The sequence below is a fragment of the Halictus rubicundus genome, chromosome 8 (assembly GCF_050948215.1).
Source record: "Halictus rubicundus isolate RS-2024b chromosome 8, iyHalRubi1_principal, whole genome shotgun sequence".
Classification (NCBI taxonomy): Eukaryota; Metazoa; Arthropoda; class Insecta; order Hymenoptera; family Halictidae; genus Halictus; species Halictus rubicundus.
The window spans coordinates 2,802,740-2,821,638 of NC_135156.1; the positions used below are offsets into that span (position 1 = coordinate 2,802,740).

General features: G+C 37.5%; 2 protein-coding genes across 8 annotated transcripts in view; one reads left to right on the forward strand and one right to left on the reverse strand.

Annotated features, from left to right (window-relative positions):
• The window catches only part of LOC143356173 (endochitinase-like), a 63,453-nt gene that overhangs the window by 25,491 nt on the left and 19,063 nt on the right, over positions 1 to 18,899 (forward strand). The gene's annotated exons all lie outside the window — the stretch shown is intronic.
• Positions 2,461 to 12,874, reverse strand: LOC143356222 (uncharacterized). Of its 5 annotated transcripts, none has more exons than XM_076791725.1 (8): positions 12,698 to 12,755; positions 12,215 to 12,366; positions 11,023 to 11,148; positions 10,579 to 10,704; positions 10,000 to 10,125; positions 7,712 to 7,837; positions 6,946 to 7,069; positions 2,461 to 3,116 (listed from the first exon to the last, which is right to left on the reverse strand). In XM_076791725.1, the coding sequence occupies exons 3-6, from the start codon at positions 11,057 to 11,059 to the stop codon at positions 7,821 to 7,823; spliced, it is 306 nt and encodes a 101-aa protein (XP_076647840.1). In that variant the 5' UTR covers positions 11,060 to 11,148; positions 12,215 to 12,366; positions 12,698 to 12,755; the 3' UTR covers positions 2,461 to 3,116; positions 6,946 to 7,069; positions 7,712 to 7,820. The 5 variants fall into 5 exon arrangements, 4 of the variants coding, with proteins under 4 accessions (XP_076647840.1, XP_076647842.1, XP_076647839.1 ...); XM_076791726.1 differs by lacking the exon at positions 2,461 to 3,116 and adding an exon at positions 4,956 to 4,973; XR_013082635.1 differs by lacking the exon at positions 6,946 to 7,069 and having other exon boundaries at positions 12,738 to 12,874.

The window sequence follows — 18,899 nt, forward strand, 5'->3', positions numbered from 1 at the left end:
GCCCAAATAATCTACACGTGATTTTAGAAACGCACATTTATTCAAATTGAGTGAGAATCCCGCTGACTTTAATTTTTCTAGTACTATTTGTAGCCTCTCTAAGGACTCTTGTATAGAGTTGGCCGGAATCATAACGTCGTCCAGGTAACAAACTACAAATGTGTTTACGAGTCCAGAAAGGGCTTGGTTTATGGCCCTCTGAAATACCGAAGGTGCATTACGAAGCCCGAACGGCATGGACAAATACTCGTATTGACCATCTGGAGTAACAAATGCAGTCTTTTCTATCGAGTCTTTATGGACAGGGATTTGATGGAAACCCGACGCCATGTCTAGTGTCGTAAAGTATTGTGCGCCGCTTAGTCGCTGGATTTGGTCGTTCATGAGCGGTAAGGGGTACCTATCGGGGACTGTGTTACTATTTAGTTCCCGGTAATCAACGCATAAACGGTCAGAACCGTCCTTTTTGTTAACGAGGATTACGGGACTGGCAAACGGGGAACAACTAGGTCTAATTATCCCGGCAGACAAGAGTTCGTTGATTTTGTCCTTTACAGTTTGCTTCTCATCAGGGCTAAGTCTATATGGTCGTCGTTGAACAGTACGATTAGGGTCTATTAATTTTATTTGTAACTCTCCCGAACTTATCCTACCCTGTAAGTTACTCATCACGTTAGCGTTGCCAAGACCAATTAACCGTGTCAGATTTCTAGATCGCTTACCGGAAAATTTATTTCCCACCGACTCTTTTATCAGAGAGCATTCCGCACCCGTATCAAAACAAAATTCGTAGACCTCACCCGATTCCGCAAGTTCCGCTGTTACCGGGGCGATACTGCACAAGTTGATCTGCCGTTCCATGGGTATCCTCGGATGTGGTCTTCCATCCTCCTTCTTGCACTGTGGAGCAATATGGCCGTCCTCTCCGCACTTGAAGCAGGTAACCGGCTTTTTCGGTGGTCCCCGGTTGCTTCCGCTCGTGCCAGGCTTGGGTCCCGGCAACCTGGTAGCTCCTTGGCGTCGATGACAGTCCGTGGCTTTATGTCCTTCCTTGCCGCATGTAAAACACGTAACAACACTTTTTGGCTTCTTGCTGTCCGTTGACTTCGGTTCTCTTCCATCGGTGGTAACTGGCCGTTTACGGAACCCGAAGGCCATCAGCTCCTTTTGTAATGAAGCCCGCGTATCGATATTTGTTGTGAACGCAACGCGCTGCAGTCGAGGATCTATCTGCACGCAATGTGCCAATGTTGATGCTATAGCGATTTGTTCCGTCGACATCGATGCGTATAAATTAGTAAATGAGGCCAGCACACGGTTTGAGTATGAAGGCATAGACTCGCCTTCTCTTGGTTTTCCCCCGTTGATCCTCATCATTGCACCCACAGAGGTTTCGAACGTATCATATTGGGCTAGAAACATTTTTCTGAATTCACTCCAGTTCATGCCCGCGTAATTCACTTGTGACATCCACGCGGACGCGCCACCTTTCAATGCCCTGCTTAGAGCCATGACCAATTCGCTGCCCTGTATCGGTCGCTCTGCGAGACACACATCCACCGTTCTACACCAAGCTTTCGCACTGTAGTCCTCCTTATCCGGGTCGAACTCTGGCAGGAATATCCGGGTGGTGGCGTGTGTTGATTGATTCACTATTGGACCTTGCATCCGTCCTAATAGCATCTCGAACATTAGCTTCCAATTTGTTCCATCGTTCTCGGGCGAGGAGACTCGCGGAGCTGAGTTTTCCCGCGAGTATCCCACTTCTGATGTCGGAGGCTGGGCGGACTCTTCCGTCCTCGGACCCGCCGGAGATTGTCCAGCGTCGTTCTCCATCGATTCGACCCTTTTGCGCTTACGCGATTGTTGTATGGACTCTGCGTACACGCTATGCCCGATCTCGTGGTGCAACGGGAGACACGTCAACGAGCACACGGGCCTCACAGAATGTTCGCGTACGTCTTTACGTTTTCTACCCACGAAAAGTGACTTTCGTCAAAGCTGGTGTTCGGCCTACCGTTGCCCAAACTATTCTGCCGCCCGTGGTCACGTTCAACAGGGTCCCAGCCCATCATTCCAGGCACCCTGTCTCGCATCTCCCTTTGCCCCGCGCGCGAAGAGGGGTAGCGCGGGTACGCAGGGACTGTTTTATTGCCCCTTCGCAGGGCACGGTAAATCGTTATTTTACGATGAAACTGAATCCTATACGCGTTACGCGTTGTTGCCGACGGGGTGCATCGCTGCCATCACGCCCCGACATATATATATATATATATATATATATATATATATATATACAGGGAGTGTAAAAAGTATTCGTACACCTCTTATAGATTTAGAAAACCATATATTTCTTTATGTAATTGTACATTCTTTTATAAAACAAAAACACAATTACGATTATTATATGTTTCAACTGCAAAATGTGACATAAATAAATTAACGAAAAGTTAACGTTAATGAGATATATTAAAAACAGTCTGAAGTCTCTAAAAATTAGCATGCAAAAAGTATTCGTACACGTAACAAATTTAGCAATAAACGTGTTATAATTTGCGAAAATAAATTAAATTAATATTTCGTTGGATAGCCTTTCGACTGTATAATTGCGTCCAGTCTTCTTGGCATTGAATCCACTAAATTGGATGGGATTTCGTCTGTAATAATGCACCATTCCTCTTGAACAGAAAGTTTAAATTGTTCTTTACTTGAAATATGCCGGGTTCGGAGTTTTTTTTTATCACGCAGATCCCATAAATTTTCGATCGGATTAATATCCTGTGATTGTGGAGGTGTTTTCAAATATTGCGGTGTGTTATAAAGCAACCACTTTCTTGTGTTGCGTGCTGTATGTTTGAGGTCAATGCCTTGAGTGAAGATAAAGTTGTCTTTTATACCCATTTTTTCTGCACTACTTACAATATGGGTTTTTAGTATGTTTAGGTATATTTTGTGGTCCATGATTCCCTCGATGAAGTGTAATGACCCCATTCCAGCAGCACTCATACAATCCCAAATCATAAACCGAACCTCCGCCGTGTTTTACTGTGGGACGTAGATTTTCTTTTTGTAGCTCTGTATTTTTCTTCCTCCAGACCGTACACTTGCCATCAGAGCTAAAAACATTAAATTTACTTTCATCAGTAAATATGACTCTTCGCCAAAACTCGATAGGCTTATTAATATTATTTTTCGCGAAATCAAGTCTCTTCTTTCTATTTGCGGCATTTACGAAATAATTCTCGCGAGCAACTCGGCCGTGGTATTCATTATTTCGTAAACAATTACGAATAGTGCTGAAACATACACTGACTCCAGCGTTGTTTGCAAGCTCAGCAGCGATCTTAGGGGCACTAATTTTAGGATTTGTTTTTATTTCACGCACTATGCATAAAACGTTCATCGCGTAAACTAAGTTTTCGAGGGCGACCAGATTTCGCTTTATTTTTATTGGTTTTTCATTCACCATATCGATCTATAATTCCTTGTATAGTGCTGTGTGGCCTATTAATTGTTTTTGCTATTTCTCGCAATGATTTGCACTGATTATGCAGTTGTATAATAACTTTTCTTTCAGTCTCACTTGTTTCCTTATCTTTATGACCCATTTTACCGAATGTTATAAAAATTGACTGGTTTTGCAGAAGGTTGCCACTAGACTGTTCATCAAAGACCCTGTCTGATTATTTGTCGGGTCCCGCTAAACCATAATATAAACAATCGGACGCCTTTCGAGTACATTCTAGTACCTGTACGAATACTTTTTGCGCGCCAATTTAGAGACACGTCTCATAGTTTCTAATTTTTCTCGTTAACGTTAAACTTTTTCAAGTGTATTTATGTGACAGTATGTAGTTAAAATATATAAAAATTACAATTATGTTTCGTTTTATAAACATGTGTGCAATTACATAGAGAAATACATGGTTTTTTAAGCCTACAAGAGGTGTACGAATACTTTTTACACTCACTGTATATACAGGGTGATCCACGCAATTGTTTTAAGTCATAACTCCGTTATTATTGCATTTACGAAAAAATGATACAGGAGAAAGATAAATGGTTCGAAGAGCACTACATCTGTGGGCCTTTAAATTTTTTTTAGATGCAGCAGTGCATGTGCAATTAACAATTGCATCATTTCTTTAAATAGAAATGCATATTTTTTTTGCACATATCGATTCTTCCGTTCATTCTACGTAAAAAATGATTAGGGTACCATGGCAAAAAAATTATTAGATCTCGAGATATTTTCAAAAAAGACACGCAGAATTCGAATCAGGCCACACAATCTCCAAAAACCTCATTAAACTCGATTAATATTCCTTCGAAAGTATTGTTATCGACCGCGTTGATTAAGATTGCGGATAATTAGGGAACATATTGGCCAACGAATCCATAAAATGGCACGTCATCCCACCGCGATCCCCGCATTTCGGCGGACTTTGGGAAGCTGCCGTAAAATCACTAAAGTTTCATTTAACACGAGTAATAGGCGACACCTTGTTATCGTACGAAGCGTTATTAACATATATCAATCAAATTGAAGCGCTTCTCAACTCACGGCCGTTAACACCTCTGTCCTCCGACCCAAACGATTTATCCGTTTTGACACCAGCACACTTCTTGATTGGTGATACGTTAAATGGCATACCCGATTACGAAATATCAAACATTCCATCCGGTCGATTGTCTTCCTGGCAGCATGTGCAAAAAATGCGACATCATTTCTGGCAACGATGGAGGAAGGAATACCTCCACGAGTTGACCACACGTAAAAAATGGCATAAACATAAACCCGAAAAAATAGAAATAGGCAGTATCGTAAGAGTGCGGGACGACAATTTACCTGCAATGCAATGGACCCTCGCACGGGTAACCAAACTTCATCCCGGACAAGACGACATAGTTAGGGTAGTCACAATAAGAACCGCGAAAGCGAATACAAACGGTCGGTAAAATGTCTCGCGCCGCTACCGATATAAAGAACAACATTGTAAAATACGGACGCTGTATATAGTTAACAATCAGATCAAGGAACTAGGTAAATAGGCGAATAATATTAAGACCAATGTAAATAGCATGTATACAGGGTGAGTCACCAAACGTTAGCACCTCAAATATCTTTGTTGTTTCTAAAGATACGTAAAATATGGTAAGGACAAAGTTGAATGGTACAATGGGGGTGACACGATGCAAAAAAAATTGTTTTTATGTAATTTTTTTGGAGATATCAAGGTCACCTTGACTTTTTTTAATGGAACCACCCTTTTTTAAACACCTACAATGATAGTCCCTTTCATTAGGAATTCAGTGACTATAATTAGTCCAAGGTCATTCAAGGTCAAGGACAGAAAAAACGTATAAAACTAAAATATGGAAGCAGAATACGTTTATCACGGTTGAGACTAGTAGGAAATAGTAAACATACTATGGTCGTAGTTAAAGTAAACATACATACTAAGGTCCTTCAATGTTATTCAGCATTCTTATTTACTATCAGTATGTTTCCAAACGCGATTCCGCTGTTATATTCGATGACTGAAAAGTGTGATATGATCACGATTTACTGTGAATGTAGAAAAAATGCAGTGCAGGCCCGACGACTTTATGAAGAAAGGTATCCCGAGCGACACACTCCTTCTAGACATACTTTCACTAATACGTACAGGTTGTTTCGAAGTACTGGAAGTGTACATGCAAGACAGTACAAACGGAAGAATCCCACGACTAATGAAGACAATGAAATTAATATTTTAGCAGCTATAGCTGTCAATCCTCACGTGAGTACGAGAAAAATTGCCCGGGAAGCAGGCATAAGTCAAAGTAGCGTAATACGAATTCTGGCCCGACATAAATTTCATCCGTTTCACATATCGCTCCATCAAGAATTTCACGGGAATGATTTTCAAAATAGAATTAACTTTTGTCAATGGGGATTTCTTCAAAATCATTCATTTTTTTCTAATGTCTTGTTTACGGGCGAAGCAACATTTACTAATCATGGCTCAATTAATCTACGGAACGCCCATTATTGGTCTGTGGATAATCCGCACTGGCTGCGAGAAATTGATCATCAAAGACAATGGAGCGTAAACGTGTGGTGTGGTATTTTGAACGAAAAAGTAATTGGACCTTATTTCGTTAACGGAATGATGACGGGACAGAAATACGCTCAATTTTTGCAAGAAGATCTGCCAATTTTGTTAAAAGATGTCCCTTTACAAAATCGCTACGATATGTGGTACCAACATGACGGTTGTCCTGGTCATTATGCACGAGTAGCAAGAGAAACGTTGGATTCTCGATATCCAAACCGATGGATTGAACGAGGCGGAACAGTTTCATGGCCAGCACGTTCGCCTGATTTAAATCCACTGGATTTCTTTTTATGGGGTCTGCTAAAAGAGACCGTGTACACGGATGCTCCAACAACAGTTGAAGATATGCGTCAGCGTATCATCACAGCATGTACGAATATCACGTCGGATATACTTATCAGAGTGCAACATTCCTTCAGAGCTCGTTTACAACAATGTATCGACGCAGACGGCCATCATTTCGAACATTTATAAAATACAGGTATTCTGCTTCCATATTTTAGTTTTATACGTTTTTCTGTCCTTGACCTTGAATTACCTTGGACTAATTATAGTCACTGAATTACTAATGAAAGGGACTATCATTGTAGGTGTTTAAAAAAGGGTGGTTCCATTTTAAAAAAGTCAAGGTGACCTTGATATCTCCAAAAAAATGACATAAAAACAAAATTTTTTTTGCATCGTGTCAGCCCCATTGTACCATTCAACTTGTCCTTACCATATTTTACGTATCTTTAGAAACAACAAAGATATTTGAGGTGCTAACGTTTGGTGACTCACCCTGTATATATATATATATATATACATATAAGAGGCAAGGTAGATTCATTGTAAATTTCATTACCATATAGACGAATTGATATAGACCATCGAAGCAGTTGAACAGAGTCATTCAAGGGGCCGGCATGTTGCGACGGCAACACCGAAGGTCGTACCGTACCGTTCCTCCAGGCGACAAAGGGACATACCTGAAAGGGATGTCCCATTAAAAACGTGCCAAATAGCTATAAACGACCAACAAAATTAGTTTACGACCACCGCAATTCGACAATCCCGACCCCGACAGATGAACAGCACATGCGACCAAACTAACGAAACGACGAACGAAAAACAGTAATAAATCACGCCATTGACGAACGAAGACAAAACCAGGAATCCCTGACAGTCTCCCACTCCCATCAACTCAAAACTCCTCCCAATGCACCCACGTCCAATTACAAAACACTATATTTTCCCACCTAAATCCAAAATCATCCAATCACGATAAAACCGAACTGACGACAGACAGGACACGACAAGACAGATCAGAAAACAAATCGAACAGGCAGACGGACGAGACGAACTCTCCGAAATAAACATATATCGCGAACCACCAAGTACCATTTAAGAAATCTCGAACCGAACAGTTATAACGCGTCTTCTATAACTCGCTTCATATATTAATGTATATATATATATAAGGCGCTAAAACTCAAGGAACGTAAAGAATATATTTCACAGAAGTCATAAGGAAATACCAATCCCTAAGACCTATATCCCATAAATTGCAAATTCAAGAGAACAAGATCTATTCAAATTAAAACATTGATAAAGAAATAATGAGAAAATACCTGCAAAATTACTTCTTAACCGTTGAAAACGAAACATGAGGCCCTGGGGTGACCGAGGAACCAGTCCGTGAGGTAAAGAGCGAACCAGCACTGCATCCGTTGGCGAACCTCACCCATTTGAAAACACTGAAAATAAATAATAACATGTATCCAACGGCAGAAGGTGAAGTTTTCAAGCTACTCCACGCGGTAAGGAAAATAAATTGTAGGGACAAATTGAGAATAAATGAAGGGATCGTTTGCGGTGCAATTAAAAATTGTCTGTACCTGAAATACTTGCACTTGTGAAGACTTCACTCAACGTTGATGAACTCAATGGATACATATACAATAGTATATCATGAATAAATTACTTCCGTGAATTTGATTGCAAAGTTCAAGAACATTGACCCCTTCGACTCAATAATTTCATAGGGTGGATAATAAAAATGCCCTTGTAGATTTTAACGAAAGAACTCTCCCCCATCCTAAACAACAAATTCGGTCATTCAAAATAGACAGAATTCGCAATGGAGACTCTGACAGTCTTTTGCAAATATCTCGGAAAATAAACAGACCGTCGTACAGTGCGGACAAATGGCCTGTTTTCGGGCACTTCTCGAAATTTGGTTATTAATGTGTATATATACAGGGTGAGTCACCAAACGTTAGCACCTCAAATATCTTTGTTGTTTCTAAAGATACGTAAAATATGGTAAGGACAAAGTTGAATGGTACAATGGGGGTGACACGATGCAAAAAAAATTGTTTTTATGTAATTTTTTGGAGATATCAAGGTCACCTTGACTTTCTTAAATGGAACCACCCTTTTTTAAACACCTACAATGATAGTCCCTTTCATTAGGAATTCAGTGACTATAATTAGTCCAAGGTCATTCAAGGTCAAGGACAGAAAAAACGTATAAAACTAAAATATGGAAGCAGAATACGTTTATCACGGTTGAGACTTGTAGGAAATAGTAAACATACTATGGACAATGAAATTAATATTTTAGCAGCTATAGCTGTCAATCCTCACGTGAGTACGAGAAAAATTGCCCGGGAAGCAGGCATAAGTCAAAGTAGCGTAATACGAATTCTGGCCCGACATAAATTTCATCCGTTTCACATATCGCTCCATCAAGAATTTCACGGGAATGATTTTCAAAATAGAATTAACTTTTGTCAATGGGGATTTCTTCAAAATCATTCATTTTTTTCTAATGTCTTGTTTACGGGCGAAGCAACATTTACTAATCATGGCTCAATTAATCTACGGAACGCCCATTATTGGTCTGTGGATAATCCGCACTGGCTGCGAGAAATTGATCATCAAAGACAATGGAGCGTAAACGTGTGGTGTGGTATTTTGAACGAAAAAGTAATTGGACCTTATTTCGTTAACGGAATGATGACGGGACAGAAATACGCTCAATTTTTGCAAGAAGATCTGCCAATTTTGTTAAAAGATGTCCCTTTACAAAATCGCTACGATATGTGGTACCAACATGACGGTTGTCCTGGTCATTATGCACGAGTAGCAAGAGAAACGTTGGATTCTCGATATCCAAACCGATGGATTGAACGAGGCGGAACAGTTTCATGGCCAGCACGTTCGCCTGATTTAAATCCACTGGATTTCTTTTTATGGGGTCTGCTAAAAGAGACCGTGTACACGGATGCTCCAACAACAGTTGAAGATATGCGTCAGCGTATCATCACAGCATGTACGAATATCACGTCGGATATACTTATCAGAGTGCAACATTCCTTCAGAGCTCGTTTACAACAATGTATCGACGCAGACGGCCATCATTTCGAACATTTATAAAATACAGGTATTCTGCTTCCATATTTTAGTTTTATACGTTTTTCTGTCCTTGACCTTGAATTACCTTGGACTAATTATAGTCACTGAATTACTAATGAAAGGGACTATCATTGTAGGTGTTTAAAAAAGGGTGGTTCCATTTTAAAAAAGTCAAGGTGACCTTGATATCTCCAAAAAAATGACATAAAAACAAAATTTTTTTGCATCGTGTCAGCCCCATTGTACCATTCAACTTGTCCTTACCATATTTTACGTATCTTTAGAAACAACAAAGATATTTGAGGTACTAACGTTTGGTGACTCATCCTGTATATATATATATATATAAGGTGCTAAAACTCAAGGAAACGTTAAGAATATATTTCACAGAAGTCAGAAAGAAATACCAATCCTTAAGACCCATATCCCATAAATTCCAAATTGAAGAAAACAAGATCTATTTAAATAAAACATTGATAAAGAAATAATGAGAAAATACCTGCAAAATTACTTCTTAACCGTTGAAAACGAAACTTGAGGCCCTGGGGTGGCCGAGGAACCAGTCCGTGACGTAAAGAGCGAACCAGCACTGCATCCGTTGGCGAACCATACCCATTAGAAAACACTGAAAATAAATAATAACATGTATTCAACGGCAGAAGGTAAAGTTTTCAAGGTACTGCACGCGGTAAGGAAAATAAATTGTAGGCACAAATTGAGAATAAATGAAGGGATCGTTTGCGTTGCAATTAGAAATTGTCTGTACCTGAAATACTTGCATTTGTGACGACTTCATTCAACGTTTATGAAATCAATGAATACATATATAGAAACAACTTATAGCGATCATGAATAAATTACTTCTGTGAATTTGATTGCAAGGTGAAAAAACATACCTGGCTTCATATATTAATGTATATATATAAAAGGCGCTAAAACTCAAGGAAAGTAAAGAATATATTTCACAGAAGTCATAAGGAAATACCAATCCCTAAGACCCATATCCCATAAATTCCAAATTCAAGAGAACAAGATCTATTCAAATAAAATCATTGATAAAGAAGTAATGAGAAAATACCTGCAAAATTACTTCTTAACCGTTGAAAACGATACATGAGGCCCTGGGGTGACCTAGGAACCAGTCCGTGAGGTAAAGAGGAAACCAGCACTGCATCTGTTGGTGAACCATACCCATTAGAAAACACTGAAAATAAATAATAACATGTATCACTCAATGAATACATATATAGAAACAACTTACAGTGATCATGAATAAATAACTTCTGTGAATTTGATTGCAAAGTGAAAAAACATTGACCACTTTGACTCAATAATTTCATACCTTGCTTCATATATTAATGTATATATATAAGGCCCTAAAACTCAAGGAAGGTAAAGAATATATTTCACAGAAGTCATAAGGAAACACCAATCCCTAAGACCTATATCCCATAAATTCCAAATTCAAGAGAACAAGATCTATTCAAATTAAAACATTGATAAAGAAATAATGAGAAAATACCTGCAAAATTACTTCTTAACCGTTGAAAACGAAACATGAGGCCCTGGGGTGACCGAGGAACCAGTCCGTGAGGTAAAAAGCGAACCAGCACTGCATCCGTTGGCGAACCTCACCCATTTGAAAACACTGAAAATAAATAATAACATGTATTCAATGGCAGAAGGTAAAGTTTTCAAGGTACTGCACGCGGTAAGGAAAATAAATTGTAGGCACAAATTGAGAATAAAAGAAGGGATCGTTTGCGTTGCAATTAGAAATTGTCTGTACCTGAAATACTTGCATTTGTGACGACTTCATTCAACGTTTATGAAATCAATGAATACATATATAGAAACAACTTATAGCGATCATGAATAAATTACTTCTGTGAATTTGATTGCAAGGTGAAAAAACATACCTGGCTTCATATATTAATGTATATATATAAAAGGCGCTTGTTGCTAATTATAGGCAGGTCACTTTCCCGAGTCACCGTATATCGTTTCCCTTTCGCAAGCTCAGGTAGCAGCAAACTTCCTGAGTCGTCTGGGGTACATATGGTTTCCCATATGTTAACCGTACTCCTTTTGTGACCCAAGGTGGTCACTGAGTGACGGTCCTGCTCACTATTGTTGACGGCGTATTATTCTACCTGTTCGGGCTCAGGTAATAGTTCCCCATCATGGGTCGCTCACTACACATTTAGTTTCCCAAATGTCGACCATACTCCTTTTATGACCCAAGGTGATCACTGAGTGATGGTCCGACCCACGATCTCTTGGAACTCTTTCATACCTGACGATATTGACGGAAGTCGGTGACTACTCACAGAAAGCGACCATTCCATTTGCCTTCTACTAGCACGACTCTCTCGTTTTCTCGTGGTTTCTTCCATTTAATCTACCCCTACCCCTGCATATTTGTCGCGGGGTTCCACACTAACAGAGTATACTTTCCATCTTCTAATTAACTCTCAACTCGAACATAGAAATTAACTTATATAAGAATTAACATAGAACATAATAATTAACTCAGTCCTTAACAGCGCTAAAACTCAAGGAATGTAAAGAATATATTTCACAGAAGTCATAAGGAAACACCAATCCTTACGACCCATATCCCATAAATTCCAAATTCAAGAAAACAAGATCTATTCAAATTAAAACATTGATAAAGAAATAATGAGAAAATAACTGCGAAATTTCTTCTTAACTGTTGAAAACAAAACAGGAGGTCCTGGGGTGACCGAGGAACCAGTCCGTGAGGTAAAGAGTGAACCAGCACTGCATCAGTTGGCGAACCAGCACTGCATCAGTTGGCGAACCAGCACTGCATCAGTTGGCGAACCTCACTCATTAGAAAATACTGAAAATAAATAATAACATGTATCACTCAATGAATACATATATAGAAACAACTTATAGTGATCATGAATAAATAACTTCTGTGAATTTGATTGCAAAATGGGAGAACATCGACTCGATAATTTCATAGGGTGGATAATAAAAATGCCCTTGTAGATTTTAACGAAAGAACCCCCCCCCCCCTAAAGAACAAATTCGGTCATTCAAAATAGGCAGAATTTTACATCAAAATAGACAGTTTTTGCGAATATCTCGGAAAATAAAGGGACCGCCGTACTGTGCAGACAAATGGCCTGTTTTCGAGAAAACTAATCAAAATGTATACTTCAAACCTAATCGCCATAATACGTAATCACAACACACGGCACTGACACGAATGGCTGCTCTGACGTGACTACTGGCCGACGCGAGCGAGCGAATGTTCGATGGCATTCCTTCCATTGTCCCATTGTTTCTGTCGCCAGTCGATTGTGTAACAAACGGCGACCGCCCTCGGTACCGATCTTCGCGTGTTTCTCTGTAGCTTCTCGAGGAGGGTCGCCGCCGCGTATACAATGTGTTAGCGGTTAGTCGGCGTGCTCCTCGCTGCTCGATGCCCAGGCCGCCACATGTCCATTTTCAACTGTCTTTATTCGGCGGTTTAATCGACTTCGAATAATTTTCGGAGGCGCGTTCGAATGCTGTAACGAGGACACAGAGTTGGGCAAAATATTTATCTAAATAAAAATTTCGAATAACGAATAAAGATAGAGTATCTTTTATTCGAATCGTTATTTAAATAATTTTTTATCGAAATAATGCCCAACTCTGCTTTTGACCATCTTATCCGGATTAGTCTTAAAAATCAACAAAAAAAAAAAATTATGTAAAAAATATAGAACATATTTTAGTATACGCCATTAAACCCGATCTTTAAAAAAGATTTCTAGTCCAAATTTCGCATTGATATCTTTTTTAGTTTAAAAGTTGTAGCAAAATGTGCGCCTCGCCGAACCGGGAATCGATTGCGGCTCAGGCGCTCGAAACTTCGGTAACGTGAATTCGGCGGAACGCGTCGAACAGTCGAGCTGGCATCTCACACGGACAGAATAGAGGTACGCTTGTGTGTAGCGCGTGCGTGTAGAAGCAACGTAAGGAGACGTACTGTTGCCTTCGTCGTTTATTTTCTCACTACAAACGTGAAAGAAAATAATGCAACTACGTTCTCAGTCAGTAGTGAAATAGATTGACATCTTGCAAAAAAGATCAACTACATAATTATTGATTTATTAATTCTTAACTCTTTCGAATTTTACAACTAATATTGTAAGGAATTCGAGCGACCGCGACCCATGCGGGCCGCAACCATAGGCCGGCCAAGGGCGCAGTTTATGATTACGGTGCGGACGTGACTTCAGGCTATTTTTGAGATTTAGCGGAACTTTATGTTTTATGATGATTTATTAGAGACTTCGTATTTTAGCTAAAGGTCTCAATAGCCGTTGACGTACCGTAAGACATCTGCGGACCAAATGTACACCGTTAAGGGCCCTAGGTAGGCGACGAGGATTCGGGGCGAGGGTACCCAAATAAACTAGTCGGCTTCCCTCACCCTGTCGCCTCTCGGAGGGCGTACTTTACAATTAAGACACCCGTGATTGGCTTCTGGGATGTAACCGCCTACACGGCAAAAACCGTTAAAAGTGTAGAGCGGAGAAGAAGCCAACGTTGTCGTTGCGCGCACGAGGGTAACCTCTAGTTCTTGTATTCTTCCGAAATAAACGTGTTTATGAAATCGCATTCTAAGATCCTCGACATCCTTACAATATTAATTGATATCTTGGATGATTCTTTAAAGCTAAAGTTTATGTTTTTTAAATGAAATATATAGTAAATTTCAATTTAATTTCTTTTTCAAGTTCAGTTACAAAATATATTCAAAATGGTTGCGTATTAATAGTGTTAAAAAATTGTAGAAATGCGAATAATAATTATACGTATGGAGAATTGTTATTTACGTTCAAGGTTTATGAAAATTGTATTTCTATAATTTGGAAACGTAGTATCTATATTTATTAATATTGTATTGATAAAGATAATTGTAGATATATAACATAATGACATCAAATAAAAAAATATAATTTGAACCTATAGTCATAACATCAGATATGTACATAACTCGTCAATCATTTGTATTTGACCAGATTTGATCATTTTTGTGGATCTAGTTCCAACATTTATCGTTCGTCAGCGTAGAGGGCGTAAGAAAACCAGTTGTTTATATGTGAGACACGAAACCCCATATGGTGATTAGTCTACTCCTATACCTCGTCTGTGGTATAGATTACGGACGAATTGTTATCTACATTGCAATTGCTCTCCGTGTCTCTTTCTTTCCCATACGCTGTTCTATGTATTCGATGTCATGTAGTTCGCCAGCTGACCGTTCCATTTCGATAGAGTCCGCTATCGCTAGTCAGAGTATTTTCTACGGAGTCGGTATCATGCAATGTCTATACTAATCTTAAGTCTGTGTCTGATCACAATTGTTATAATTAGATATGAAAATGTTATTTGTTATTTTTAGCAAAATATATGGCTGATATTGTAGCACATCTAGTTATATCGCTGATGTTTTTTCCATAATAATGTCGATATTTCTCTTCTGATAAACCCAGTTAGCCAAATGCTGTTTCGAGCAAATTTTGTACAATGTTTGTATCACACTTTGCGAGCAAAAGGCTTGTCTATTTTGTACCATACCCTGCTTGGAGCAGAATTTGGTCCCTATTTTGAATGAATTTGACACCAAAACTTATCGACAAAACCCTAGCCAAATGCGAAAACAGATGGATCGGAATTGGTAGACAAATTTTGGTGGCAAATTCATAGCAAATTATTTACTGGGAAGTTATGATCCATAAAAATTAATATTATCCGTATTAAATGATTCGCATTTGATCGCTGATACCAGAGGTTCATTGTATAATATTTATAGTATAAAGTTGTTCAATATCTACCAGTATTAATGTGTTAATTAACACGTTCGCGGACGCAAATGCTATAGCATTCATTTTCATAGTGATGCAAAATGACGTGAATGCTATAACATTCAAATTTTAAAGCCAATTTTTATTCATTTAATTTTATACAACCTTAAGTTTTTGTAATTAATATACATTTCATTTGTCATTACTAATGACAGTTAACTTATTATTATTGTTTATTTCTAATCAGATTTTAGATAGTAAGTACAACTAGTTTCAAGAAAAATTGCCTGTCTATTTTTGCAGCTCACTGAAATTTTTACTGTCCGTGAACGTGTTAAATTATATTTATTATTACAATGGAATTTATTTGCTCGAATGCTTTAAGGGATTAATTATGAATAATTCATAATATTTACAAGTCTATAATATTCAATAATATTCTATAATATTTACGAGTTGCTTACAAAATGTATAAAAATATTCTATATTTTAACATGTTCGACTTGACAATCGTTCACTATAGTTTTTAATTTTAAAGAAAGAGAGCAAAAGTAATTTTCACTTTCATCAATCTTGATTTTAGACATGGAAAAGAAAAGATAATTTCAGATGCAAAAAATATGATTCATCTACGTCAGGGATTGCAAACTTCTTCTCGAGTTACGCGACCCACGTCAAACTTACTTGGTTCCTTCATTAATAGATCGACTGACTAATATTTGTTACGTTATAGTAATAACAGAAAGTGATATGGATGTGAAATTGTACAAAGTTGTGAACTGTTGGAAATAGCTGATATTACAATTGATGATTGCTAGAAAATGATATAAAAATATAATAAAATCTCAGACATAAAGAAACCGTAAAGTATAGTTGGAAGTTACTTACTTATATGACTCACAATGGTTTATTTATTAAAATATACAATACACTGATTATTTTGAGAAATTTTATTGAGCGTAATAATGCAGACGATGGGCACTAAAGATAGATTTCAAAACAACATTATTTTTAAATGATATTTTTAACATATTTTGTTATTGCAAGTAATAATTAACAATGTGAAATAGAACTTCTTTATTATATTATTTAAAAATAATAAAAAATGTGATAGTGAATAATAGCGTGTTTACAATTGCGTAAATAAACAAATTGCAGTAATAGGTAATTACTAATAGGTAATAGGTAATTAATTAATTGTAGTAATAGGTAATCTTTATTAACGTTAATATTTTAGTACGTAGCGCCAGATATGGATTTGTATAAAATAGTAGTCTATTAAGTTTTTACGTATACGTATTCCAGAAAGATCACAAAGGAGTGAAAGAAGTGTGCAAGACTCCAGGAAATATTAACGCCTTTGTATTCACTAGCACGCGCCAGACGTCGGCAAGTAACAATACAAACAAGTAGAAAGTTTGGTTTTACCAAACTCGTGTCTATTATAAGACTAGAATGCTAGAAACGAAACTAAAATGTCGTCTATCACTGTCGATTTTTTTTCGAAGTGTGTACAATCTTGATTTAAAAACTTGGTACTTTCAGTTTCTTATAACCGTATTTGACACGTTTCCAAACGAATGTTCATGCACACAAATATTTTCAATTTATGCAAACCGTGTTGACTAGTTTCTATGTACGTTCGATGTTAACACTAATATTTCTGGCAAAAAATATTCGATCGAAATTACAAGTCAATGTGATCGGATCAACGAATTATTTGAGCGTGAATTAAACACGAAAAATAATAGATACTGTATATACAATATTAGACAAATATGACGTAAGCGTTAATAGTATTTTAGCAAAATATTAATAAAACAATCAATGCTTTTGCTTTCTTAACAAATATAAAATAATAATTTGTTTACCTCTGAGTGAGAATTATAAAAAAATTAAGTAGCATGACAAAACATTAAAACACTGTTTAATATTTCTAACGATAAAAATGACGATAGACATTGCCAAAAAAATGTTCTGAAGAGTGGGAATGATTAAATACTTCCTAAAGTCAGTGTCTAATTTGCTTATTCTGTACAGTATGATAAAACACACATATTCATGTTTATATTAATATTTCCTTTATATAGGACGAGTTTTATCATTGTATTTGCCTTTATCGTTAATGTAAATATTTTTCACACTGAAAATATGAACAATTATACCAACAAACATTTGATTTGTTTGAGCGAACAATTTTTGTCACAGGTAGTAGTAACACTTTGCGATCTTCACTTATTTATTTATTATTGCTTTAAACCAAGTGGTTTATTATAAAAATAATTGATGTACTGTAAAATTTGAATATCGTGTATTTGGAAGTCAGACAACTTGACATTTAATTATCGGGAAAAGTGTTTAACCATAAAAACATGATACATTTTTAAGATAAAACATATAGATACAATTTGATCCATTCTGAAGCATTTGTTGCTCTAGACACACTTCTTACGAGATGGTTTTTACCCGACTGACAATTTTCGTTTGTTTATCAAACTTTGTACAGAGACAGCGTGTCAAGAAATATTGAACGTGCTTTTAATTGATTTTCTAGGAAAAGAAAATACAGTGGGGGACACAAGAAAGTTTAAAATTGGAGTTTCTGTATCTGTGTCTTAACAACTTTAGCACTAAATGGTTTGTGTGTGCTATCAGGTAGAATGTTCATGAATTTTTTCGTAATTTTTTGTTGAGCATGACAGAAGAAATAGAGCATAATTCATTAAACCGTGCTGACCCTATAAATATCCTTGTGATAGATCTGGAATATTTTCGTTTTCGTTACCTTTTCTATTTTGTTCACACGAAATTGAATGTATTTATTCGTAGCACACTTGAACGTTCAGCAACTTATTAAATACGAAGACATTTAGTAATGTAGAAATTGTTTTGCATTATAGTATAATGGTTTTTAGCGGTGCTTTCGTGGAGACAGTCGAGTGCAAAGGGTTAATGAAGTATTCGCTTATTTCTCATGAATAATAATGGATAAAAAAGTGGCTACAGAGGTTCACAAAGAAATATAACTTAACCACTTTTTCTCTAAAAGTTATCCAACAAACCACAGTCTTGTACTTGGTGAGAAAAGGTAGAGAAGTTAAATTTACAAATATCATACATATATCGTTTCGTGTTGTTTCCCTACATAATCATAATAAATAAATATTACGCATCAATTTCTCCTGAATTTTTCATGATTCGTGTTTAATCGGTATAATTAATTGATATTAATTATTTGAAAATAATTTCATAGAAAACGTTCACAGAGTCGTGTGTCAGAAAGAGTTGCAACATAAGAAAGATGAGAGAACGTTCGGAAAATTCTATCTCCGTGTTAAGTCTTCCGTGTTGCATTATCCAAAATGACTTTCTTCGTCACGACGACGCGACGACGTCTACATTCGATGTGTTAAAATTCGTGTCGCATGCACAGAGGACGTAGAGGTAATTAAGTGGAGAAGCAGGACCCTCGAGGTTGTGCAAAAGACGCGGAGGTCACGACTCGTGACCCATTTTGTTCATCGACAACTGCTTCCTACTTGAAAAACACCTTGTGCTCCCCTCG